The following is a 26500-nucleotide window of genomic DNA, read 5'->3' as shown; positions in this document are numbered from 1 at the left end:
ACGGAAAGCATGAGAAGTACCTTTAGAGATCAAATGTGAATATAAAACGATGTTTGCACATTGTGTGTATTTGCATCAAAACATTATGGACGTGGTCCAACATTTTACATGAATAACGGTATATATACTTGTAAACTGGCAAAGTATGAATGAATTAAAAAACATTAAGCACATAACACTCTGTTCCAGAAACAGCCACAGAAAGTGAACTGCAATTTTTTTTAAATAAAAAAGATACTGAGGTGTTCCATCTATTTTAAAGCTTAGGACATATTATGATCAAAATATGATATGCAGCGCTGCTGCATTGACATGAATGCAAATAACACGTTGTTATACTATTTTATACATGATATACTTCAATGCTGTAAGGCAGTCATTCACAAGTGGTTACTAAATCACTGAATCATACAGTATGTCCTGTCTATAGTAATGCAAATTTTAATATACTAATTGCTATTCATTTTACATTATCATTTAAAAAAAGTAAAATAGGGGCCCCCACACAGTATCTTCGCATAGGGCCCACGATCCTGTGCTACGAGCCTGCTCATGCTAGTCACTTCATAAGAAGATTAAGCTGAAGTTTCAAGGTGACATGAATTTTACACCTGATTCATTCCTAATGCAGAATGATATGCACCTTGTCCTTTTTTTTTATTCGTCTCTTGCAGTTTTTTTTTTTCTTCTTCTCCGGGTGATTAGTGCTAAGGGCCCGTCTGTCTCTCTCGGGGCCAAACCAAGCGTGGCTGCCGTGGTGGCCATGTTACGTAACCCGCCCTGAGAGAGCGACGTCAAGGTGGCTACTGGGGTCTGAACCTCTCCCCATAATTATCGGACTCCTTGTGCCGGCTGCATGAAAATAGATTTGAGCCACATCCAGATTCACGCGGTCGGCCCACAATTGGTATATAATAAATGAGTGTCTCAGACGCCTTCATATGGATGCACTTATCCTCCATCGTCAAGAGCAATATTTACACAACACAGGAGACTTTTTGTTGACCTGCAAACTTTAAAAAAACGTCCTCACGTCAATATCGTCACTTTATCGATTTGAGTATGTAAAATACATACAGGTAAATATCTTAGTATAGTGGGTAAAAGTGAGCGCTGAATGTTTTTAAGGCCAGGTGTTTACCTTCTGCGCTCAGAACAACTCTTAACCTTTAGACTAATGATTAAAGCTGAATGTTTTTCCCTGTTTTCCTGTGCAAATGAACACATTTGATCAGCAGAACGCGAGCCTGTGCCGTGCTCACTCCGTCTCAGTTTATTTTACTTCCTTGAGGGTATTTTAATGATCATCACAGGTAGCGCTAGTGATAAAGTATTACAGTAAGCTGTTTTTTTTCCTCCAAACTATTCTATATTAATGAGGCATAATATTGAAATAAAAGCTCTTTACTGGTTCACCCTCCCACACAAAGTTTTTTAAGGTTCCCAGTCTGGATATTGTCTCTTGTCTCTCACTTCATTTAGTTCTGCAAACTCCACACAGGCCTCCCAGTCTGGAGCGAATTCCCTTGGTATCACACACTGCAAGGAACGAATCAATGGGCCATTTACGAATCATCGAGTCCTTTTATGCTCTCATGGAACCGTTGGTTTTGTTTCGTTGTTGCGTCTTTCTTTTTTTTTTTTAACACACACTAGACAGGACTTTGACCTTTAGTTAAATTGGCAGCTAAATAACAGCCCTCTAGGTTGGAGCGCCAAGCTCTGTAAGTCATTTGTAGCACCCATAATTTGGAGCCGGGGGTATAATCAGCAATGGATGATTTGTACTGGCCAGCGGGAGGCTGAAAATAGAAGTCAGAGCTGGCGAGCTTCACACACTGGCCCTGAGCAAATATTTCAACCTCTCTGTGTTTACCTTTAAGCTGCTCTATATGAACACAAAACAGGATGTGCGTCGTAAAAAGAAGAGGAAAAAAAGACAAGCCCCTGGAAATACCTACAGTAGTTGCAGGTCATGTCAGCACAGTCTGTAGAAAGAGCAGGGGCGATATTTCACCTGGACACTCAAGGTATTATGGTTCAGATCTGTTTCGAACACAAGAGCAAATCGATTAACAATCCTGTCTGTCATTCTTTCGCAGTGCTGGCCGTCTAAAGGTCGGAAACGAGGCATATGCTGGTGCGTGGACAAGTACGGCCAGGCCCTGCCCGGCTTCGAAGGAAAGGAGAGAGGAAGTGTGCAGTGCTACACTATGGAGAGCCAATAAACAAAAGCAGACGGGGGGATAAAAGAAAGAGAACGAGAGATCGATGAAGTGTGTGTACACTGAAGAGTCTCCACGCTCAGACGCAAGATGGACTTGTGTGTCGATGCTCCAGGGGGAAAAAAAAACAAAAACAATGTGGGGGCTTCAAATTCTGGGCTTTTCCAAGTTTCAGCAAGCTCTAATTTATTTCTGTCCTCCACACTTTAGCAGCAGTGGAACCCTAGATGCTATTAGGAGAGAAAAAGGGATGAGAGGATGTCTCAGAAGGCAGGAGAGCTGTAGTGAGTCTGGGTTGAGACAGTAAAGAAAAAAAAAGGACATGGAAGAAGACACTAAAGCTATAGAGCACTTTCTGTAAGTATGTGTGTTTGTGTGTTTGTGTGTGTGTGTGTGTGTGTGTGTGTGTGTGTGTGTGTGTGTGTGGCTACTATAATAACCTCCATATGTGCCTCTGTGTCTTCATTAACCATCAGTGACATTGCAAAGCTTAGTTTCAACCTTCGCTACACCTTCCTCTTGCAGAGAAATTGGGAATTGGAATAAAACAGAACTTGACTGTTTGGCTTCTGTATCAAAAGCATGTGCATGATGCATGAATACAACCGTATAAACTCACTATATTAGGACTGATCATAAATCCTTCAAGACTTCCATATCTACTTCATTTCCTCAGCATATACAATATTTCTTATCCAACTATCTTAAAATGTTCTATAAACAAATGTGCCATTGCTTCAAGAGACATTCTAAACACAGCAGCATTTTTTATTTTTTTTTTCCTTTTTTCGAGCGACAGCGAGCCATTTTTTCCGGCTTTTAATCGAGTGAGAAAAGCTGAAAGCTTTCCAGAAGAATTCCTTGTTCCATGCTCTCTAACTTGAGCCAGAATAGTATTGTTTTGTTGATGTTTTTAATTGTGTATACTGTCTTTATGTCACAAGGTTTTGGTTCTCATTGCTTTATATGTTCAGGATGTTCTGTTTGTTTAAAATTTCTGACTGTGGCTTTAAATGTTTGTTTTGTTTTTTGTTTTGTTTTGCTCAATCTTTTTCTACCAACTGCCATAAATGTGTAAAATCCCTAAATCTGGCATAAAATATTAAAATTCCCAACTTAAATGAGTTAGACTTATGTAAAAATGAAGAATTTTACAGTGTGTAAAACTGCAAAACTCGCACTGCTTTACATTTATTATGAAATCTAACTGCAGTAAAATTCAAAAGCACCAAACTACCAAACTAGAGTAAAAAACATACAAATTCACATCTAAAATAGTAAATACTCTTATGTAAAACGGTCAGATTGTGTCCCAAATTGAAATTTAGAAAAATCCTACATAAAATTATAAAAATGCAAATTGTAAAATCGCCAAATGTTGTAAAAGACTAAAACTGTTCAGTTACTTTATTATCTGAAGTCAGGTTTGGTAGATAAACCCCCAAAGACATGATGAAATGATTCTACCTCCGTGAAGATAACAGGAAAACAGCGAAAGGCTAAAGATATTCCAGTTTGATCTAAATGGCTGAAATATAATTCAAGCTGTTTAACATTCTAGTTACTCGGTCGGCTTATTAAGTTTCCGAGCCAATGAGAATCTGGAGCTAGTGCAAAAGGAAATGCACCAGACAAATTAGCAAGGCAGTTGTTTCTTTAACATGACAAGAGTCTAATAAAATGAACCTTGAATCACACAACAAAAGACTTCCATCACTGCACATGCTTCACTTTTTATTCTTATGTATTTTCACTTTCTTAGTTCTTTTGTGACCAAAGGCAAACTTTGCTGCGAACAGAGAAACCAAGTACAAATTAAACACATACTCAGGCTGCTGGTCATATTCCATTGCTTCTAGTACAGTACAATGTAGCCTTTTTCTTTAGTATACTGGCTTCTTTTGGACAAAAATCCCCATTGTGATAAGCTATATGCAATAAATAAACAAGAAACCAAAAAACTTCTACCTGGGGACATTACAGCACATCATGTGTAAACAGTATTTTTTAATTAATTACCTTGTGGTTAGATTTATTATATATATTTTTTTTTAAATAAAGTGTCAGGTTATTCCCAGTGCCTTAAAACGGGGCGATATATCTGTGTATATTTTTACTTTCAATAATTAAAGATCTAATTTAAGGAACTGGTATTTTTGTGTGTTTCTTCACGCATGCATGAAACGTACGTGTTCAAAATGAAGGAAGTTCCACGGTCCGTATCGTAATCGTTTGATTTTATTGAAAGAATACATGTATAACAGACATGATAGCCACTAAACTGATATATTTTCTACATTTACTAGAAAAAAAACAAAATAAAAATACACAGGTAGGTAGCAGATGACGTGTTGCAGCAACGGAAAGGTTTCATCATGCTTTCTTCCCAATCTGAATCCATCAAATCTATATGAACCTGTGAATTTCAGACAGCGCTTTGAGTGGATGGATGGATGGATGGATGGATGGATGGATGGATGGATGTGTTTTTGCTTAGAGCCAAGGGACACGCCCGCAACATGGGTTTACAAATCCCTGTCTGGTTTTTCTCTCTCTTCCTGTGTAAAAAAAAATGTCCTGGCATGCAGCAAAGTTGGAACCATATTCATAAAGCATTCCTGCTTGCAACTAAAATGTGTCCCAATGGTGTTCTAACTTCCTGCTTTCCAAAGCAACAGGAAGTCTTATTTGCCTTTAAAGAAAGAAAAAAAAACTTTTTTCTGACATTTTTTTCATATTCTCAAATGTTCAGAGGAACCAACAAGGAAGCGATTTCCAGCGCGACAGAGCAGAGCGAAGGACCCGAGCAAACAGAGGAACTGGCACTTCTGAGAGGTAGAAGCATTATACGAGTCACAAACACGGGCCAGATCTGCGATCTAGTTTAAAACATCTGGGATCAATTGGCAGTTGTCCCGTGTAAGTGGAAAAATCCAGAGCTATTCCTTCTAGGGGCAGAGGAAAAAAAAAAACAGCCCGGACAAATTCATAAACACGGGCGTCGCAGGTTGAGGCAGAAAGTTTAGTAGACTCGCACGAATGTAGGCCGAATTGTCACGTCGTAAAGCAAATGAATGGTGAAGCTGTTTAAGTACAAAGCTCCTAAATTGGGTTGAGACTAAAAGTATGCGATCCCTTTCTGCCTTTTTTTATTGTGCTGTGTGTTGCAATGGCTTTTTGATATATCCTATTGGTTCTATTGCTCTTTACTATGTAGCAATGGAGTTGTTTAGTCCAAACAATAGTAATAGTAACAAAAATATATATATAAAAATATAACAGTAGCAATATACAATTTCAGCTAAAATAAATACTTGTCAATGATTTCTTATTTAGGAACATTCAATAAATACGTAGTGATATGAAAAAAAAATAATAAATTAAGAAAGTCGATCTCTTGAAAAGAAAGAAAATGTATAGTGTATTTACTAACATACTATCTTTAGCTCTGGGCTGGAACCAATTGTGCAAATGATATGTAGATTTTAGGTAGTCCTTATTCAGAAAAGTGCTTTGTTTTATGAAATGCAGCTTGTGTGTACTGTAAGTGTGTGTGTGAGAGAGTAGTGGAAGGGTTCAGTGACTGATCTCCTGGTGGCAGAGGGCATCTTCGTGGACATCACTGGATCCTGCGATTCTCTTTCCGTTCCAGGCGGAAACGCACCAACAGCGTGCGGGCTGGTCGACGAGGGACGTCTCGCACTGTGATTAGGCAAAAAAAAATAAAGAGAAAGAGATATTTAGTGCACTTGGTGCTCTGGTCAGTTCTGATCTTGGGGTACAGATAAACATAGTTTGATGCAAAAGAATCACATTTAACCTGAAGAACATTTGACTGTATGAAACCACACTGTCAGTGGGGGTCCAAGCACTTCAATTTGGTAAGTAAAAGGCCTCAGCTCACCTGCTTGGTCTTGTAAAAGCCATGCTTGTCGCAGTTGGGAAGGTAAAAGGTAGTAAACTTCTCGCCCAGAGCCTGCTGCGAGGCCGCAATAGTATCCAGAGCAGAGTGCAGTTCGGTGTGGCACGGACCCTGCAACGAATTTCATTGAAAATTCAATGAAGCACTTTCTGGTTTTGTAGACTCACATGCACACATTTCAAAAACCCTGCATTTCAAGTCTCCTGCTTGATCTCACTCGAATAGAGTTGATTTGTACTCAAGTCCTACTGCTGTAATCATAAACACTGTCCTGTGCTTACAGTACCTGAGGACTCTTATTTACAATCTGCTCATATTCATCACATGAACACACTGTGGGGCAAAGCCATTTGGGTTACGAATCAGAAGGTCAGGGGTTCAAGGCCCAGCACCACCAAGCTGACACTGCTAAACCCTTGAACAAGGACCTCAGCCATTTCTGCTCTTGGGTGCTGTACCAAGGCTGATCCTCTGCTGTGACCCCAACTTCCTACTGTAACAAGCCGGGAAATGCGAAGAAAATAATTTCACTGTGCTGTAATGTGCTGTATATGGGACGAATAAAGCCAGCGAAACTTAGTACTTCAACAACTTATCATCTCTGGCTGGTTTATTAGGGATGTACAGTAACTCTACCTTTGTTACAGTGTCTATCGGTACATGTACAAAACAAATTGAAACGAATTGAGGATAGCCAGTCACTAGGGATCTGATTTTGGGATTTTTTTTCTAGCATCTGATTACCGGGATCCATTGAATACCAGTTGTCATAAGAACTAGAGTACAAGGAAAGATATACAAGCTTTCAGACATCGAGGGCTGGATTGAGAACCCTACCCTAAAAGCTGTGTACCTACAGTACAGTGGACTGTAAAAGCAGATGTTCTCTGAAACCCTCAGACAGAAAGGCCCAGATCAGAGGTGTCCAAACCTATCTGCAAAGTGAGTGTGTGGCTTCCTTCCAACTGAGCAGGAGCCATATATTTTTAAAGGGCCTAGGTGAATTGATTAAACTGGTGACTGGGATGAAACTGGAATAAAAACATGCTTCAAAACAAGTTGTTTATGAGACTGGTCATTGCTGCACTCTCCATTATCTGGATACGGTTGGTTTAGACTTGGAATGCAGCCATTTTAAGGTCTGACTCTGGGTCACTGAGAACATCTGATTTAATGGTCCAAGGAATTGTAAATAGGGTTTAGGGGAATCCAGTTATATCCACAAAGGGCATGTGCCGCCGCAATCCCAATCAATCAAGAGCCACACTGGTTTAATCAGTTTATCTTGGCCTTTAATCGCTTATCAGATGTGGCTGCTGCTTGTGGGAAAGGAAAGATTGGAGAACACTGCCAAATAAATTCAGAACACAAGTCCACAATTTCATAAGTGTATCATATTCCATTTCCTCACACTTGGGATTGCAGGTATTCCACATCTTCTTGACAAGCATGAAGAAAAATCTAACAAGCATAAAGCCCCTCACACTGGATTGGTAACCTGACCGGAAAACACCTCCGAATTGCTCCAGCACTCCTTGTTGGGATGAAGTTCAGAGTTGATTCAGCTCCCCTACATGGGCAGAGCTGGACACACATAATATAATTGTCCAGAGTTTGTTTAGTGTTGTATACTGTTGTGTGGGTTTGGGGTTAGACGTTAAGGGTTAGGAGTTGGGCTTACAAATGGAGTTGGATCAGATCCAGCTCCATCCCTTGGAATTTTGGTTCTGCGGCAAGGATTGTTTCAAGTGGCCCAGTGTTCTGATTCACAGTGATTATTGACAAGTGTTGCTTCACTGCCCCCTAGGGTCAAACAGTTCAAATTACAGCCAGGGATTTTATTTCACGACATGCAGTTTCGGAGATCTGCGTGTTAATTGATTTTTACTCTTAATCCATTGGCATTCCAGGAACTGCTCATTTTTGATGGCCAAACAAAAGATACTGGCTGAAATCTCCACTGTTGTAAACCTCACATGACACATCATATGACATCCAAGAGGCAAAATATAACTTACTAGTTATTTAACTATATTTAATATATTGATTAATAAAAAAAAGTTTAAAAAAATAACATAAAATAAAAAAATACTAAAAATCAGGAAATCAAATAAGTATTTAAAAATGATGTCATATGCTATAAAACGTGTATAAAAACATGAATAAATAACAAAACAAGCCTCCAATTTGTAAATTGTATGATATTAGGATTATGTTCTTATTCTTTAATTTTAAGTGTGAATTGCTGTTGTTTTGTTTTATATCCATTTGTTTTCATCCTTGTTTTACTCGACGTCTTATTCTATTTGTACACTTCTTGCCACACTTTTTCACTCTTCATGCTGAAACAAGTCAAGTCAGATTATTTGCAAGTGAAAACCTACTTGACAGATAAAAAGTCTTTCTGATATTGAAAATTGTTCTTAGTCGTTTTTCAATGCTACACAATATTATTATTATATTATATTTTAATGCATGTTCAAATTTGTTTATAGTATGTATTCCGTTTTATTAAAATTTGTTCCCTTTTTTCTGTTGATTATATTTTTTCTGTTCATCTGTTGCATTTAAATAAGTAAACAAATACAACCAGTCATGCATTATCATATTTGTTGCTTCATTACAAGCACCAAAGTAAATATATCAATATGCTTGTATGTTAGTTCTCTTACTTTAAAGTTACCAAACAATACTTTTCCTTGTCTTTGCCGTGGTACCATCAAGAGTACACGTGGCTTTTTAGAATAAAGTTACATCAGAAGTCCAATTATGTTCCAATAAATTAAAATAAAATAAAATACATACTTTAGGTACCACAGATGTGCCCTTGTAGTCGCATTAATGAAATAATGTAATAGTCTGCATCAGTGTCCATAACTGCGTTTCAAAGGTAATGGATTCATCCCTGCAATGGGGAGAACTTTCTGTGATGTGCACTCTTACCAGTTCCACCAGCTTCTTCAGGATGGCGTTGGCTTTAGCCTTGATGCTTTCGTGCGCCTCCGGGTCTCCGGCTTTATCCAGTCCGAGCAGGTGGTGTAAAGGGACGCTGAGCTCTCCGGCCTCCTCTGAAAGGAGACGGTTATGGTTTAGCATCTGATCGACAAACGGGGATTCGGCGGAAGAGAGAGGAGACGCACCTTGTGCGGCGTGGTCCGCGGTGCACGCAGCCTGTCCGCGAGTGAGCGAGTGAAGTGGGTGCGGATCGTCGGCTCTCGGCGTGCAGCGCAGTCCTGTGCCGCAGTGCGCTGTATAAATCCCGCACGGGGAGCCCTCGGGCAGAGCGCAGGTCATGCAGCAGCCGCATCCAGGCTCTTTCATCAGCTCCCTGCAGCCAGATGGAGCGGCCGGACATGCGCTCAGCTTCTCCGGGGAACACGGCGCGCACCGGATCGGCTCCGGCCCTGGTAGTGGAGACTGTTCTCCTGGTGCAGGGATGAGGATGAGCGCGAGGTTGAACACGAACTCGGAAATCAGCAGTAATCCGCGCATTACGTAAACACAGCGTACAAAACAAAGAAGTGAATTTGAACCTGATCCTATTCTCGCACTGTTTGACTTTACCAGTGGTCGCAGCGCGTTGCCTTTATAGCGTTCCGTGACCTCACAAGGGGTTAATATTTGACACCCATGCCACTTGAAGTAATTATTCATTACAACAACAACAACAACCCCACATGTTTTTGCGCTCAAATAGTCGCGGCCTGTTTTGATGGTTAATATTTACCGAGTCAGAGCTGCCGTGTCCCCCTGAACCAGGCCTCAGTGCCTCTTCCTCATGTGGCCTTTGACACGATATTTTCTGTTACACAGCCAGGACTGGATTAATGCGCAATGCTTTGAGATATATATATATATATATATAAAAAATTTGATTGAAAGTTACTGAGTTTTACTCTTGTTCTCTGAAATAATAGCACTGAACTTTGGATCTTTGCATTAAAATACACCAATTACACTCCTGTCATCAGTCATATCAAATAATAAAGGAATACTAGATAAGAGACACTAGGTACATCCCCAGCCACCTTTTAACTACTATTTTACAAGACAGTTCTATCACAGTGTGCCATTTATTCGTCGTTTGTCTTTCAACACTGACGGTTTCTGTTCACAAACAATTCCCATACAATACAAGGAGACAAGTATATATTACATAATGCACATTATACTATACCATTTTGTTAAGTACGATGGACGCTCTGCATAATCTAAGACTAATAACAAACATTAACATTAACGTAACAAATAAACCTTTGTAAGGAGATTTTTGGAATGGGTCAGTGTCAGTTTTCCAGTTTCTGGGAGAATGACAGAAACAGGCTTAAGCGTTCTGATGTGACTATAACTGGAAAAGAAGTATGACATAAGAAAAAAAAATGAAAACAGTAATTCGATCAAAAATCAACCACACCACCCTGATGCGGATTATTTTATAGAAGCATCTATTATTATCATCCGGACAGATTGCAGTAAGAGAAAATTTTCCACTCGAGTTTCTTTACTCTTAAGCGCTTACGTATTTCACCTCCATCAGATGCTGGACATTCTCTCCTTCATCCGTGGTTCATGAGTCACAAAAACAAGGTTATCAGTGTGTTGAGTAACAGGACGTTCTATAGTTGTTCGCCCTCGAGGACATGTTTGTCTGTGGGGTAATTACGAGCTTCCTGGTGTAGTATTAATCTCACCTCTCTTCTACAGACTCTTGAACAGTGTTGTGTCAGTTACAGTAATAAGCTGCTGCACAAACACACTGATAGGCTTTACTGAGTTAAAGAGACTATTAAAGAAGTCCAGGCTATTAAAGTAAAAAAAAAATCCTAGCTTTAAGATTGATTTGCAAGTTGATTTATTTATGATCATTTATATTTCTTTTATACTGATGCTGAGCGAATGATTAACACGACGACCCCTGTGTCACAGGCCCGGGGGTTGTGTAAGAAGAAAGAAACGCAGTCGGTCAGGGTTGTTGTGAAAAACAAGAAGAAATCATGCTTTTCTCTTAGTTTTGTGCAAGTCCAGTGGGATAGAACCGGTCAGTGCTGGAGGCTGCTTTTTTTTTTTTTTTAATCTAAGTTTCTCTTCTGTAGCAGAAAAAAATGAGTCATTTCACAGAACAGCCATAGACAGAGATGTTAACTGCTTCACAATTGTTTATAATGATTTACATATCATTTTATGATAGTGTTAAAGAAAAGGGAAAAAATATAGGATTGACTGCGTCCTCACTCTTCACTTCACCTGCAGCCTGTAATACTGTGAGAATATTTTTATTTTTACTCCACGGTCAGCTTGTGCTTGGTGGCTTCCTCAATGTCAAGCATCAGATCGATGACCCACTGAGGAGCAGGAAGGTTGTCCTGTATGAACACACACACACATATTAATCGGATTAGCTCATGGTGAACTCTTTTCTGGATTTGCCTTCAACATGCCAGAAGGCATGAAGAATAATACTATAAATAAATGGAGTTCAGTGTGGATTCATCAAAATTCATTGATACATCTGTGTCAGGCCTTGACCCAGTTGATCCCGGCCCATTTCCCAGTGCCAAGTGAAAGCAACATGGATCAATAAAAGCCATGTTTGTTTAAACAAACGTTGTGTAATCAACCCTGTTTTCTTTATTGACTGTAAGAGTTTGCCATGATTCTGTGTTTATCCGTGAATTAAAAATCTCATGCGTTGTGGAATAATGGTTGGAAGTTAGTGCTAGACCACTTATAGTGTTATTTTATAAATACTACCATCTGAGTTAGGGAGGTGCGGTTGGGGGTAAACTTCTTGTCACCCCACAGGTCAATTTGACAATTACACATCCCCGCATGACTGGATAAAACACAGGAAAGGTTGTGCTGTTACAGGAACTTAGTCAATGTCAGAGTGATGTGGTAAAGCAGAATTACTCACACTGATACAGTTGAACTCCCTCATCTGATTGGCCAGAAGGTTTTTGCAATTTCTTTCTGCGCTTATTCTAACCCGTTATTGTTTCCATAGCAATGGCTCGTTCACTACCTGTGAATATAATCTCATCAACTGAGCAATTGAGGGTTAAGGGCCATGCTCAGGGGCCCAGCAGCAGCATGGTGAACCTGGGATTCAAACTCACAACCCTCTGATCAGTAGTCCAACACCTTAACCAAGCTACCACATCCCCGATCAAGTGATGAGATGGCAGTAGATCCTATTCCTTGCACCCCAAGATCCTGTGTAGGATAAATGCTACAGAAAATGGATGGATGGATGGATGGATGGATGGATGGATGGATGGATGGATGGATGGATGGATGGATGGATGGATGGATGGATGGATGGATGGAATTGGCAAACTGCTGTGTTATCAAGAAGAGTACAGGAGATGGGAGATCAGGAGATGGCTTGAAAATAATCCACTTATGTGGTGGTAACAGTGACCATATTGACTTGACAAAAACCAAGTGAGCATAAAAACTTATGCTATAGAAGCATAAAACTGTAAAAGTCAGACAAGTTGTCTGGGTTTGTAAAGATCACTCACATGCTCAGGAGTCGGGTGTGTACGTTGTCTGCGTCTCTGTCTCGATGATGTAGATGGCTCTTTTTCACCAGTCCCCTTCACAGAAGATATCTTTTTTTTATGGGAAATGTAAATAACATGCTAGCTTAAGTCACACTGCTGGTTCATCAAAGGAAATGGACCAACTAACACTTGGGCAGAGTTTGGTTCTCAGTGCAGCAGTGACGCTATCATGGGGGTGGGGTGGTGTTGTCGGGACTGAAATACCTCAAGAATCACAATTATTATAAGGAAGCAGTCCATTTTTCCCCTTACAATAACAACTGAAAGCAAAGTTATGAGTGAAATCTACAATTATTTTATCTATACCATTGGATAACACCATGTCTAAGAGGAGGTGTGGTCAAACTAGTTTGCAAATGGAGGGCGAAGCCAGGAGAAACAAGCGGTGAGGATTTGCCCCAGTAAGGGCATTTACAAATATGTGTGTTGCTATTAATTGACCTTACCATTTTTTAGCATGTGTGAACATTCTGCTCATCATCACAACCACCAGCTTTAGATTTAAAAAAAAAAATGAAAGCTTTCCTTTACAGTCCACTATACATTTTTGTCTATGTACTTCCCCAAACACTGGAAACATCAACAACATTCCATGAGATGCTCAGAACCAGTGTGAAGCACAAATACAAACCAGTAAACAGGAGCATACAGTACCTTTTGTCCATCTCTCTTCCCCACTCTTCTGGGTCCTGCAGAAGTATCTCTCAAAACGTCATGTAGTGCTGAGGAGGTCCTTCTCCGAGAACTTCCTGGTACTGTTGAACTCGTTCCTTTAGAGCTCTGTGGTGTTGAAATTTTCCTTCTGTTAGGGCTTCCGAATGCTGAAGAGCTTCCTCTCTTAGACCTTGTCGCTGGTGAAGAGCTACTTCTCCTCAGGTTTCTTGCTGTTGATGAGCTGAGTCTCTTATTCAGTTCATTGCTTGGTCTTCTCAGTCCCTCCGAGATTGTAACTTTCTCAGAGTGAACCATGTCGGCTTTGTATGCCTCCGAGTCAGTTTCGTGTCTCGACGTTCTGATGCCTAATGAACCACAGTGACGTTCAATTCTACATCCGTTTAATAAGAACTTCAGCTGTATGGAGGACGAATAGGGCCAAATTACAAAAACAATTCATATCTTTCAATACACCTTTTAATGAATAGATAAATAAATAAATAAATAAATAAATAAATAAACCAAACCATTTATTTAAACTTACATATGTACAAATTCCAAGGAATTTGTTGAAAAATATATTGGTGGATGTATTAAATTATTTCTAAGTGGATCCTTGTTCTGATTGGACTGTAGCTGGGAGCACTGTGATCAGACACTTTAAACTCCTTCAGAGACCCTAACGAACCAGCTTGACTGTCTGTAGCCTGGTAAATAAAAGGTAAAACAATTCATCAAGTTGAATGAATGGATTGAACAGTAGCTTGCAGCGACACGATGGGGTGTAAACCTTAAAACTTCTTCCTATTTCAAGTTCATTTTCAACACCCTGAGACGATTAAGAAACCTTAAGAAGAACCAGATTGAAAAAGGAACCTCATCCTCATCTGATGCCTGAAAGTGTGATTAGAAATCAATTCCCTTATAAATCAAGTGCAATTGTGTAAGTTGAGCTTTCGAGCAGCTCATCAATATGTGCATCGGATTGACTCCTGAAATCAGAATGGATTCTAATCAGAACTTTCCACATTAAGACCTGCTGTCTGATCTCATCCAACAGAAAACCCACCTCACCCACAGCTGTACATCTTCCAATAATAATTGCATTTAAAAATAAATCTTTGATTGACTGGAATAACTGATTAAGTAGAATTGTATCTTGCTAGAACAATTTTTTCCTCCTGCATACAGCTCGAGCATCGTGTCAAACGAATTAATAAAGGCAAGAATTAACGAGAGTGAAGCGATAAACTAACCATGTAGCGACATTTCACCTGCCTCCATCTGGCCTCCTCCATCAGATTCCTGCAGTTCCTCAGGTTCTTCATCTTCCTCAATGGTGTGCAGGAAGTACATGTTCCTGGAGAAGAAAAAAAAAGGTTCAGGGTGAAAGTTAAAGGTGATGAAGTCAGGATGCTCTGGATTACTGATCAAGCCATGCGATCAGGACAAAAGTAATGGCACCCTGCATTCACCCACACAGTGATATTTTTTTTTGCCGCACATCTTTAGGCACAGTACATGCCTTAAGCCAAATTCACAGAAAATCTGGGTTAAATTTAAAAATTCTAAATCATATACAGTAATCTCAAATATCACTGTTTTTGGTCAAATTTGTGTTCATATCCAATTAAAAAATAATAATCATTGTAAAACTGAATTAAATTAACATTATTATTAAATATTTATACACAATATGGAAACACACACAGAGTCTCGATATAATATTTTAATGCAAACGATCAGCTTTGTATTGACATGGTATAAAAATTCTCACTAGGACATATAACTAATACAGATATAAGTAATTAGCTTATATTAAAGTCATGTTTAAATAAAAGACAAAACAAGTACAAAAGTCACTGTAGAGTGATTTGATTGCGGTGGAGATCCTGGACAGCATGACCTCGTACGATTGCGTCAACTGGAAACTCCACTGTCGCAGGCCGCTGTTTTTTTCCCCCCTTCGATGTATCTGTATTACTCAACAACTGATAGCTGTATGTAAGCTCAGTAAGCTGAGCAGTTGCTCAAACAAGAAAACACACACATGGTTCACAAAAACATCCCTGGTGACCTTCCTATTGATGTAAATATTTACAAGAGTCTCACTCAGGAATGCTTGCGGTGAACTATGCTCGTAAACAATAGATCACGACCGGATTGTTGCCAAATGCATAACAAACACAATGTCTGTTTACCTCAGGACTCTACTGTACAGCGTTCCAGGTATCACAGCTCCACGATGCAGTTTCTAACAGCTTGGAGTAACGATGGTTGTGTAGATTAAAGTCACCTGGCATGAAAATCAAAGATGGCAGCTGTTTTGACAAACCCTCGTTAACTTCCTGCCTCCACAACACAAGAAAATAAGCCAAACTATGCAGATCTCAAAAGCTGCTTACTTTAAATCTTACCTTATTCTTTTAACTTTTTTTAACCAGACACCAAAATAATGGATTTTCACTTGTTTTTTTTTGTTTTTTTTACCTTGTCATGTCTCACTCCACAGTGGTGAAGCTCATATGAAAGTAGACACAATTTGTAATGTTTAGAAGTATTTCTGGTTTTCACTAGAATACTATGGATGATATATTCATAGAAAAAAAAAAAGTTTTATTTCACATAAATGTTTGTATCCTTGAAGTAAATGATATCAAACTCATTTCTGCTCTCTGAGATGCTCCAAGTGTTTGTTTATAAGCTATTTGATCTTCAGCCACTAAAATTCTGTGTAATTAGTCCTCACTCATTTTAAATCAGACTCACAGACTACTGATTGAAAACTGATTGATACTATCATTTGTTTTTATTGATTTATCCGCCAGGAATAAAAGAGTTAACCAGTATCAAAAAAATAAGTAGTTAGATAGTTCTGTTTAACCCTAGTTCATAAATGCAAATCTTTTTTTTTTTTTTTTTTCAATAATAGAATATGAACTTAACATCTTGTTCCTCTTACTGGTTTCCACTCTACCCAGTAACGTCACATCACCCAGTTTATATTTATATATTTCCGATTAAGATTTTTAATATCGTTCTTGGGGGCACGGTGTCTTAGTGGTTAGCACGTTCGCCTTACACCTCCAGGGTTGGGGGTTTGATTCCCACCAACGCTTTGTGTGTGTGGAGTTTCCACTTTCTCCCCGTGCCTCGGGAGTTTCCTCCCCCGGTCCAAAGATATACATGGTAGGTTGATTGGCATCTCTTTTTTGTCTGTAGTGTGTGAGTGTGTGAGTGAATGAGAGTGTGTGTGTGCCTTGCGATGGGTTGGCACTCCCTCCAGGGTGTATCCTGCCTTGATGCCTGATGACGCCTGGCACAGGCTCCCCGTGACCCGAGAAGTTCGGATAAGCGGTAGGAAAGGAATGAATGAATGAATATCGTTCTCTTTATAATTCTGTCAATGCAGTAATAAGTTACACCAACGTTTAATATTAATTCTAGCAAGCCACGGTTTGAAATGCTAAAAAATAATGCTATTAAAAACTGTAAGTTCAATGAAATATTCAAAGAAACTTCAAGTTTTAGCTTTTGCTCTTTTAAATCAGCAAACTCAGCACTATATTGCTGTAAAAACAATGTCTTGGGGTCTTTTATATGGAAATGAGTAGTGTGGTGTAGTTTGAAGTTGTGTACAGTAGTGAAGTGTAGAGATGTTAATGGGACACACTAAAAGAAAAAAAGAAAACACAGCACAATAAATAATATTCTAGCTTAGGTCCCACTTCTGATCTCTGAATTAATGAGTGATGTGGTGTTTCATGTGCATTATTAATTGATTAACAAAAAATTAAATAGATAAATAAATAAATATCAAAGCTCTATTATATTGGATTAACCTGTGTGCATGTTTGCTAACAAGCTAGCTAGCATCAGAATTAAAAAAGAAATGACACTGTAAACCAGTAGCTTCGCTTGCTAACAAGCTAGCTAGCATTAGGATAAAAACTTATTCAGTGTAAACCAGTAGTTTTGTTTGCTAACAAGCTAGCTAGCATTAGCATAAAAACTTATACAGTGTAAACCAGTAGCTTCGCTTGCTAACAAGCTAGCTAGCATCAGGATAAATATTATATCACATAAACCAGTAGTTACATTGGCTAACAATTTAGCTTAACTCAAGTATTATCATTTAAATTTTTTTATATATGGCAATTTAATGGCAACGTTTAAAAAGTTTCAATAAACTATCAGTCTATCCTATATATTATTATTATTCCGAAATCTGATCTATTATTAGATGTTTTAAATTGTTTGTCTGGACTTTAATTAAAGCTGCTTCTCATGTAACATCCGTCTCGTACTCTATTTCATGAAAAGGACCTTGATAATAATGAATTAATTATTTATTAAATAATTGTTGATTTTACAGATCTTTTTTTAATAATTTTTTCATGTAACACGAGAGTGACCTGAATAAACATTTCAGTCAAAATAACATCCTACAAATTACCAAATGCATTTGTTAACAATAATTCTCACCACAACTCTGTATAATGTCCAAAAAAATAGTACAAGAAATGTCAAGAATTTGGAAAAAATGGAAAAATCTGCATTAAACTTGTGCATTTCTTCCTCTCGCTAAAACCACATAGGACCGTACGCAGTTCTCATATAACGTCTCTCTTCCAGATACGTCTTTTTCTCTTCATCCCAGGCTTTTTTCTCTTTCATTCTGTTCTCTCTCTCTTTCTGCCAGTTCTGCTTAATATACTCCCAGCACTCTTTCTCTTTCTCCCAGCACTCTTTTTCTTTCTTCCATCTCTCTTTCTCTTCCTCCATCTGCTTTCTGTCTATCTCCCATCTTTCTGATGCCTCCTCCCATAACATTCTCTGTTTCTTCCAGATCTCTATCTCTTTCATTTGGTCCTCTTTGTCTTTCTGTAAGACCTGTATCATCGAGTCAGCTATCATTTCTCGTTCCACAAAGAGTGTGATGTTAGCCTGAAGCTCACAGATGTGTTGCAGAAGTGCAGCGTTCCTCTCCTCCAGCTCTCGCACCTTCAGGGTGAGTTGCTCCTCATCCTCTTCTGCCTTTGTGTTGTCTTTCTCCTCTATCTCTCCAGTCTGCTTTTCTGAGTCCATCATAGCATCAGACAGATCTTCTTCTATCTGAGACTGGTTTCGCTCCAGATTCTTTATCTTTGTCAGTAATTCCTCTGTCTGTACCAGGTGAACCATTTCTCTCTCCTCCAGCTCTTTCTTTAATCCTCTAAATTCTCTCCACGTGTTTGCTTGCAGATTATTCAGCTCCACTTTTCTGAGCTCCTTCTGTCTCTGGTTTTCCTTCTCAAGCTCTTGTATCCTCTCGTCCCCCAGCTCGGCCTCCTCTCTGTCCTGCTGCTCTCTGCTTACAAAAAACATGGTTTCCACATCCCCTGACTTCAGAGTAACTACTTTATTCTTGTCATCTGTTCCATCTCTCGCTTTTGTGTCTTTCTCTTTATTTATTTGAGCCTGAGCTTCTTTCAGATTTTTTAGCATCCTGATCAAATCCTCCAAAAGCGTCTGAATAGCTCGATCTCTCTCCATCTGTTCCTGCTTAAAATCTGTGAGAGCTCTCTTCATTTCTTCACGCAGATTATTTCTCTGCTCTGCCTTTCTGATCTCTTCCATTCTCTCTTTATTCTCCTCAAGCTCTCTTAACTTTTTAGCCATCACTTCATTTTCCTCCTGCATTGTTTTCAGCATGCTGTCTTTCTCCATAAGCTCCTGACTGATGCAGGAGGCCACTGGCTCTGATTGCTCTCTCTCCAGTTTAGGGTTTTTGTCCAAATCAGCCATTTCTACACTGGAATAGAAATGCAGGATGAATAAACAATACAAACTGTGAAGATCTCTGATGAGGTTTAGTCCAAAACCTTGTGCTTTACCGTCGTGTGTAAGTTCTGTGGAAGTTCTGTCCATGTGACGTCACCGTGCACCATCATTAGAATTAGAATTAGTAGGTCCAAAGGACCAGAGGAGCTGCAGCTCCGTAACTCAGCCACTAGAGGGCCCTCGGAGACTTGTGGCTATTTAGGTTTTTAATCCGTCTCATGAAGCTGTTTGTCTGAAACACACGAAACTATAAAGAAAACACAGCACAGGTTTAAAGGATGCTTTCGGACATCAGATTATCCAGTTTATTTAATTCTGTCACCATAATACGGGGTTTATTCATTAGACCTCAGACGGATCTGGTGTGTTGTTTAATAAAAGTCATTCATGATATAAACTGTTCAGATCTCTGAATGAATCACAAGCTAGTTAGCATCAGGCTAAATATTATGTTTATGTAAACCAGTAGCCGCGATGCTAACAAGCTAGTTAGCGTTTAGCTAACTATTAGCATGTATACTTGTATGTAAGTATGTCCTAAATATGATTTATTATTAGACGTTGTGAATTGATGTGAAGTTTGTTTGGACCTTATTATTATTATTATTATTAGTAGTAGTAGTAGTTGTATTAATAATTAGCATAAGCTGTGCTGACTAATGCTAAATGGATTGATTTAAAATTAGCACTTGTATGTAGATCATGAAAATCAGGCCCAAACCTCAGGGTTCAAATCACCAAACCTAATCTAATGTATAAAGTTTATAAAGTAAACAGCTTTAAAAAATTAAATAGGTGGAAATCGAGGTACAGGGATGCACACAGGGTCCAGGGATACTTTCAAGTGGTTTTTTTACATTTTATATTTCAAACAATGAAAAACATATGACCCCAAAATTAGGTCTAAATTTGAGCTGATGGTTTTTACCAGATGGTTCTATGGGGTGCTAGTGACACAATGTCTATAGAAGAAGAAGAAGAAGAAAGATATTTGATGCCTTATAAAAATAATAATTATATTAATAATAATAATGTCCTTAAGCAGCATTGTGAGCTTTTCATTTCTTTTATCCTTCCTTCTTTTTTCTTCATTTCATTTCACACACTTCTCATCCTGCGCTAAGAAAAATCACAAGCTCCGTGGAGAAAGAGTTTTTTACTTCAGTGCTGTATTCATTACAAAATGGTCTACTGCTCAGCTTTGTAGAGAAGATGCTTCACACACCACTGCATTTACAAACATCTGCATATCAAAGAGCATTAGCTTCAAGGCAAAGAGTTCATTCACTAGAGCTTGAAAAATAAGGCAGAAAACATTTTTTTTATTGATGCGGTCCAGTCCGGGACGAGATCGAGCAGTCCGTGGCTGGTTCATTATCGGAAGTCCGTGATCGGTCAAACAAATCGAGCAACATGTGAAAGAAACATCATTATTGATTCAGTATCATGGAATAAACAAGAAAGTTTTCAATAACAGAGCAGCTGTGGTAATCCTTCAGTTCTGTACTCTTCGTTTATGTTTAATTGAAATGAATCTGTCATTAAACCAAAGCTTTAACACACCAAAACAACAAGCGATAACAGAATTGCGTTAAATAATGAATACTATATTAGAACCCTGCTGAATTCTGCCTTCTGTTTGGTCAGGAGGTGTTGATTAGTTGCCTTGAATCGCAGGTTTATATTAATTATATTCCGTATACTGTCATTGGAATAAACATTCAAATAAATCAGATAAAATTAATAATAATATTTTTATAATAATTAATAAAAAATAATTAAAATAAATAAATAAATAAATAAATAAATAGACAGTGTTGACCCTGTTGATATGCTGAAGTCTCCAGTGTCAGTGATTTGTCAGTATATTGTAGACGATCCTTGTGTGTTTTATTGGTGCAAAACGTAATTTAGGTTAAAAAAAACTTCTCTCAAGGATTGTGCAGGGGTGTGTGTGTGTGTGTGTGTGTGTGTGTGTGTGTGTGTTTGTGGTGAAAAATGCTTAATTTTGTAGCTTGAGGTTTTTTTTGTGTGTTTTTTTTTTCTGAAACCTACTTGAATTCACAAGCACAGGATTATGTTTATAAAGTCCATGCAGTGAAGACAGGTATGAAAATCTGAGAATTTGTATAAATGCAAACGTTTCTGAACAATTTGCATGATTTCATATGAAATTTCTGGGGTCGCAAGAGCAATCAGTCCTGGAGGGAGTGTGTAGCAGTGTGTAGGAATCTAAATGTGGAAAAAATGTCAAGCGAAGTTGTGAGAAAACAACCAAACAAATTGTCAAATAATGACATGAATGTCTATAAACATTTAAAAGATTTTGTCAGTAGTGTTCAGTTTGCGCCTTGAGGCTCAGGATAGCAGTTTGATTCAATAGGGTTGCCATGGTTGCTGTTTTTCAACCAAATTTCTCAGTCAAATTCGAATATTATCATCTCACTTTTTATTTTATTTATTTATTTATTTATTTATTTATTTATTTATTTTCTTTCAGAAATTTTGCTAAGACCTCAAATCTCATAGCAAGTTTGATTCACTTCATAGCAAAAGAGTCGATTCAGTGTCAAATCAGTTTCTGGTTGTTTTTTCTCCATTTTTCTGCCCTGAAAATTTTGGTGGGAGCTGGCAACCCTGACTGCAACTCAACATCTACAGTACGGCATGTTTGATTCACTTCCTGAGTCAAATCACTTTGTCACAAGGATTCACTTGGAAATGAGAGTGACCAGAGTCTCGGATGCCTTCTTTCGTTCTTCCGATTGTTTTGTTCCACTTTTCCATTGTTTGGACATTTTTTTGGATTGGAAAATTTGCTGAGACCTGGCAACCCTGACTGTTACCTAAAACCTGTGGCATGTTCGAGTCTTTTAATGCAGAAATGTCGATTCAGACTCAAATCGATTTCTCACTAGGGTTCATTCAGAAGTGTAATCAGAACTGAAACCAGACTCTCAGCCCCTTTTGTTTTTTTTGTGTTTGCTAATAGTCTTTCTGTTCAAACTGACTAAAGCCTGCAGCTGTGAAAGCTCCCTGTGACTTTATATTGATAAAACATTCGTGAAAGCATGCCTTGAAAAAAAGCAAGAGCAAAAACCGAACTCAAATATTCAGAATTTGCTAATGATCATCGTGTTTCGTTTTTGCTAATAATACTCGTTGTGCTAACAACCTCTGAAACCATCGACACGTGATTAGGAATCCATTATAAACATAACGTCTATAGTTTGTTGTTAGCACGTGTCCTTGTAGTCGCATGTACACGTGTGAAGTCTGTTAATGTCTAATAGAAGTGCCCTGATAAGAAAGTTAAGCAAAATCTCAAGTTAGAAAAGTCGTCAGTGCAGCAAGGCAAGTCGCATAATAACCTGAAAAATACCAAACCAAGTAGAGCAGTTTGGGTGTCGGACACCCTCCCTGATTAATCAACAGCTACACAAAGATCCGTAAATTTAGCGACACCAAGAAAAAAAAAAAGCCTATAAAGCTTTATAGAATCGATCAATTGCTTTGAAAACGTCGTCTGTGCTATGACGGTTACGTCTCGATCACATGCATGCGCACTCAGCACCACTCAATCTCACTGAACAGCATACAAAATGTACACAAGGTTTTATAGAACACCAAAGTATTTACATCGAATCAGGTAGTCTTGGCGTACAATACAGAAAAAAAAAAAAACATCAGTCCTGATGTAAATATTATAAATTATCGATTTCAAGTTTATTTATTTTGCTTGTGCACAAAAACGACCCGCTAAACAGGGTGTTTGTGTGTGTGTGTGTCTGTGATCCCCAGCCGTGCCTCTGATTGGAAAAAAAGACGAGTGTGCAGATTTCAGTCGCCGAAACCCAAGCAGGTTGTCGATCACGTTACAAAGGGAAGACAAAAATTCCAACTTTCAGATTTCCACATTGTAGCTTTGTAAAATCTTCGCGGCGGACTTGCCTGGTGTTCTGCCTCGTCTTTGTCCCTGGGCTCAGTACGAAGAAAGATCTTTATTATCTATCTTTCTGACATTCCGTACTGACGCTGATGCTCATCTTAAACCTCTCCTTCGTCCCCTTCGGTCTCATCCTCACCGTCCTCCTCGTGGACGATATATGACGCAGGGCGGCCTTGGGCGGAGCTTTGTGCGGATCCGACCCCGACCCTGGCGGCACGGCCTATGGCGTACGTGCTCCTGCGCCTCTCAGGTGCCCTCGGACCTGCGCCTTGAGACCTTCCCTCCAGGAAGTAGGTCACCATTTCACCTTTACCCTTGACACTGATGTTGCCGCGACATACCAAGTCATAGTCGTTCTGTAGAATCCGGTGCACTTCCTCTGTCACCTATAGAGGAGAAATGGATAAGGTTATTATTTGGAGATGAACTTGGGACATTCTCCATTGTACCGGTTCTTTTCCAATAACACCATGGTAGAAATGACCAAATATTATAATTATAAAGACAAGAAAATCTAGCTGGTTACATTACAGAGAATATACAAAATTGTTTGCGAGTACTGTGCTATAAACAAACAAATAAAATACATACTTTTAATAATGCCTTCCACTTAAATAAAGAAATAAATAAATAAACATTGCTGGCACAATGCTAAAAACAAACAAATAATATCCGTGCTTTATCAATAAAACAAATAAAAATAAACAAATAAATATAGGAGTTTTCAATTATTGTTTTTTTTTAGTAATTAATGAATAAATAAATAAATAAATAAATAAATAAATAGGATCTACCCCCCCCCAAAAAAATCATAATTTGCTATGTACAAACTAAAAAAAAAAATTAAGACAGCTTTGTGCTTTTAATAAAAAAAAAGAAAGAAAGAAAAAGAAAACTATAAATAAACAAATAAAGAAATATATGATATGTTTCCTTCACCATCATAAAGTGATGTTATTAACGGTCGCTATTTTAATTTTCATTGTTACACATAAAAGTAGCTGGAAGTAGCTAAGTAAGATTGGATGTATGAGCTTCTCCTCTCTAGTTGCTATAACATTGAATATTGTGATGTGGATTTAAACCAATCAAGTCGAGAAATCGAAATAAATGAAAAAAAATAAATAAATGAAGTTATGAAGAAAGAAAGGCACGTGGACCTGGATCTTTCCCGGGACTCCGGTGCTGTCCATACGGCTGGCCACGTTTACAGTGTTGCCCCAGATATCGTATTGAGGCCTGCGAGCCCCAATAACCCCGGCCACCACTGGACCTACGTTAATACCTATGAGGGATAAAAACACATAAATACCCTGACAGGAATCTTCCATCTACCAATCTTCCAGCACATGAGTCTTCCACGTGCATGGCTACAGCTTACCCACTCTCAGGATAAAGTCATTGTAAGACTGGTAGTTGATCTCATCGAGGACGTCGAACATTTCGATGGCGAAGTCTGCGATTGTGCTAAGGTGAGTTGAAATGGACTTTTTTACCTGGAACATGACAGTAAAGACTTTAATTAGTATAATATTCCCTAATGTAAAGCATATCTGCTGTGAAGGTCACTCTGTTCGTTTTCATTGATGATACACAGTACAGGTAGATGGAAAAAACTGGAATCATCCCATAACAAACAAACAAACAAACAAAATAACAAACTAACTTTGCTAGTAACAAACAAATAAATAAATAAACGCTTTTAATATCGCCTTGCACATTAACAAAAACAAACAGACATTAACTAAATAAATGTTTTAAAAAAACAAATAAATCTATCTAATAACACCTCAAGTGAAATAAAACAATCAATTTAGAACTTTAGAAATATTGTTTTTACTAATAAAAAACAAACATATAATAATAATAATAATAATAATAATAATAATAATAATAATAATAATAATCACCACATTCTCTATAAACACTCTAGTACAATATACCCTAATGTAAAGCATATCTGTGTACAGGCTGATTTCAAGAAGACGTTTGCTTCCAATCAAGAGAAAAGAAACTGTTCAAACGATTGATGCTGAGGCTCCCAGACAACCAGGACAGGGTTTGTTACTAGTAGAAGCACACAGAAGAGCGTTCACCTTGCTGCCTGTAGTGGGAACCAAACCCACTGCTGCCATGTACGTGCTGCCGATGGTTTTGATCTTCTCAATGTCTTTGTAGCATTCCTTGTCCATAAGCTGGGAAATGAACAGAACACAGGCTACATTAAGACCTCATCCAGTGCAGGACCAGTTGATTCTGATTGGACGACGGGGAAAAAAAACATGACCGGAGACTGACCTCGTCGAAATCAGCGATGATCTCGTTGAGGAGACGCAGACACTCCACACCCATGTTGTTTCCATCCAGCTCGATGTAGAAGTCGTTGAAGTTGGGAATGGAGGCGAAGAGCACGCCGACCTGGGAGTAGGACTGGTAATATAGATCCTAGGGATAAACAAAGAAACAATGAACAAACTTAAGTAAAGGTATATGCAAAAGTTTTTGCACCCACCATAAAATATACCTAATCTTTTTTTTATATTTTTGAATGCATGTTTTTTTAAATACAGTAATAAATTATATATATATATATACATACATATAGTATATATATATTATTTTTTTATTTATTTTTTTTCTGAAGCAAATGTAATTGCAGTTACTATGTATGTGTCAGCCCTTAATAAACAAACAAACAAATAAATAAATAAATAAATAAATAAGAATAAAAACAACAATTTAAGTACTGTGATAGGAACAAACAAATAAAACAAATGAATATTATTAAAAATGAATTGTGTTTTAATGTACTAGTAGATATAGCTGTAAGTACATATGTAAATAAAAATAAATAAATAAATAACTTCCTTTTGTTAGTACTGTGTACTAGTACTATAATGTTAAAGCGCAGTTACTTCATATTTGATTACATGGTGCAAAACTCTAAGCAGGTTGTGTGTGTGGGGGGTGTATGTGTGTGAGTGTGTATGTGTGTGTGTGTGGGGGGGGTATGTGTGTGGGTGTGTATGTGTGTGGGTGTGTGTGTGGGGGTGTGTGTATGTGTGTGTATGTGTATGTGTGTGGGTGTGTGTGGGGGGGTGTGGGTGCGTGTGGGTGTGTGTGGGTGGGGTGGGGGTGGGGGTGTGGGTGTGTATGTGTGTGGGTGTGGGTGTATCCCAAACCCAGATGGAAGAATCAAAAAATGTTAAGTTCCACACACTGTCACTTGTTACAGCTGACATTGTCACATCCCCATGTGGATCATGAGGCTTTGTACAGCCTTGTTGCCCCTCACCATGTTCCTGGGATTGGACATTAAGAAGTGTTGAGCCACATGAACTGGGAGCAGGTTAAACAGAAT

At 38.4% G+C, this 26500-nt stretch overlaps 4 protein-coding genes across 16 annotated transcripts in view; 1 reads left to right on the top strand and 3 right to left on the bottom strand.

Moving 5' to 3' along the window:
• The window catches only part of LOC113662305 (insulin-like growth factor-binding protein 3), a 28492-nt gene extending 24116 nt beyond the window's left edge, over positions 1–4376 (top strand). For both annotated transcript variants that reach the window (XM_027177044.2, XM_027177043.2), the window contains exon 4: positions 2103–4376. In XM_027177044.2, the coding sequence (XP_027032845.1) occupies positions 2103–2228 (126 nt within the window). In that variant the 3' untranslated portion in view covers positions 2229–4376. The remainder of the gene's footprint in view (positions 1–2102) is intronic.
• Positions 4377–4445: 69 nt separating this feature from the next.
• On the bottom strand, positions 4446–9751 carry igfbp1b (insulin-like growth factor binding protein 1b). 2 transcript variants are annotated; one of them, XM_027177042.2, is made up of 4 exons: positions 9288–9739; positions 9091–9215; positions 6130–6258; positions 4446–5927 (listed from the first exon to the last, which is right to left on the bottom strand). In XM_027177042.2, exons 1-4 carry the CDS (start codon positions 9637–9639, stop codon positions 5802–5804), a joined length of 732 nt encoding a protein of 243 aa, XP_027032843.2. In that variant the 5' UTR covers positions 9640–9739; the 3' UTR covers positions 4446–5801. The 2 variants fall into 2 exon arrangements, with proteins under 2 accessions (XP_027032843.2, XP_027032842.2); XM_027177041.2 differs by having other exon boundaries at positions 9091–9751.
• Positions 9752–11285: 1534 nt separating this feature from the next.
• On the bottom strand, positions 11286–16058 carry LOC113662307. 11 transcript variants are annotated; one of them, XM_047800642.1, is made up of 6 exons: positions 15858–16056; positions 15569–15663; positions 14646–14727; positions 13368–13784; positions 12672–12761; positions 11286–11510 (listed from the first exon to the last, which is right to left on the bottom strand). In XM_047800642.1, exons 3-6 carry the CDS (start codon positions 14721–14723, stop codon positions 11427–11429), a joined length of 669 nt encoding a protein of 222 aa, XP_047656598.1. In that variant the 5' UTR covers positions 14724–14727; positions 15569–15663; positions 15858–16056; the 3' UTR covers positions 11286–11426. The 11 variants fall into 11 exon arrangements, with proteins under 11 accessions (XP_047656598.1, XP_027032852.2, XP_047656595.1 ...); XM_027177051.2 differs by having other exon boundaries at positions 13368–13732; positions 14642–14727; positions 15569–16058; XM_047800639.1 differs by having other exon boundaries at positions 15569–16056.
• A 1669-nt stretch (positions 16059–17727) lies between these two features.
• adcy1b (adenylate cyclase 1b) overlaps positions 17728–26500 on the bottom strand; it is a 78879-nt gene continuing 70106 nt past the window's right edge. The window contains exons 15-21 of the mRNA XM_027177064.2: positions 26435–26500; positions 25438–25584; positions 25236–25334; positions 24521–24635; positions 24300–24424; positions 19244–23525; positions 17728–19161 (exon numbers count right to left, since the gene is read on the bottom strand). The exon at positions 26435–26500 is cut by the window's right edge and continues 51 nt beyond it. Of these exons, the coding sequence (XP_027032865.1) occupies positions 23238–23525; positions 24300–24424; positions 24521–24635; positions 25236–25334; positions 25438–25584; positions 26435–26500 (840 nt within the window). The 3' untranslated portion in view covers positions 17728–19161; positions 19244–23237. The remainder of the gene's footprint in view (positions 19162–19243; positions 23526–24299; positions 24425–24520; positions 24636–25235; positions 25335–25437; positions 25585–26434) is intronic.

This window comes from Tachysurus fulvidraco, chromosome 1, assembly GCF_022655615.1.
Source record: "Tachysurus fulvidraco isolate hzauxx_2018 chromosome 1, HZAU_PFXX_2.0, whole genome shotgun sequence".
Classification (NCBI taxonomy): Eukaryota; Metazoa; Chordata; class Actinopteri; order Siluriformes; family Bagridae; genus Tachysurus; species Tachysurus fulvidraco.
This window is presented reverse-complemented; position numbering and strand designations above follow the sequence as displayed.

Bases quoted from the DNA above. Each gene is read 5' to 3' on its own strand.
- igfbp1b (XM_027177041.2), bottom strand. From the start codon at position 9,639: ATGCGCGGATTACTGCTGATTTCCGAGTTCGTGTTCAACCTCGCGCTC. The intron at 6,259-9,090 runs GTAAGAGTGCAC...AATTCGTTGCAG, and splicing joins TGAAGAAGCTGGTGGAACTG to GGTCCGTGCCACACCGAACT. The intron at 5,928-6,129 runs GTGAGCTGAGGC...GCCTAATCACAG, and splicing joins GCTTTTACAAGACCAAGCAG to TGCGAGACGTCCCTCGTCGA.
- LOC113662307 (XM_047800639.1), bottom strand. From the start codon at position 14,723: ATGTACTTCCTGCACACCATTGAGGAAGATGAAGAACCTGAGGAACTG. The intron at 13,785-14,645 runs GCAGGTGAAATG...TCCTCCATACAG, and splicing joins ATGGAGGAGGCCAGATGGAG to CTGAAGTTCTTATTAAACGG. The intron at 11,511-12,671 runs GTGAGTGATCTT...GTGTTCATACAG, and splicing joins CACACCCGACTCCTGAGCAT to GACAACCTTCCTGCTCCTCA.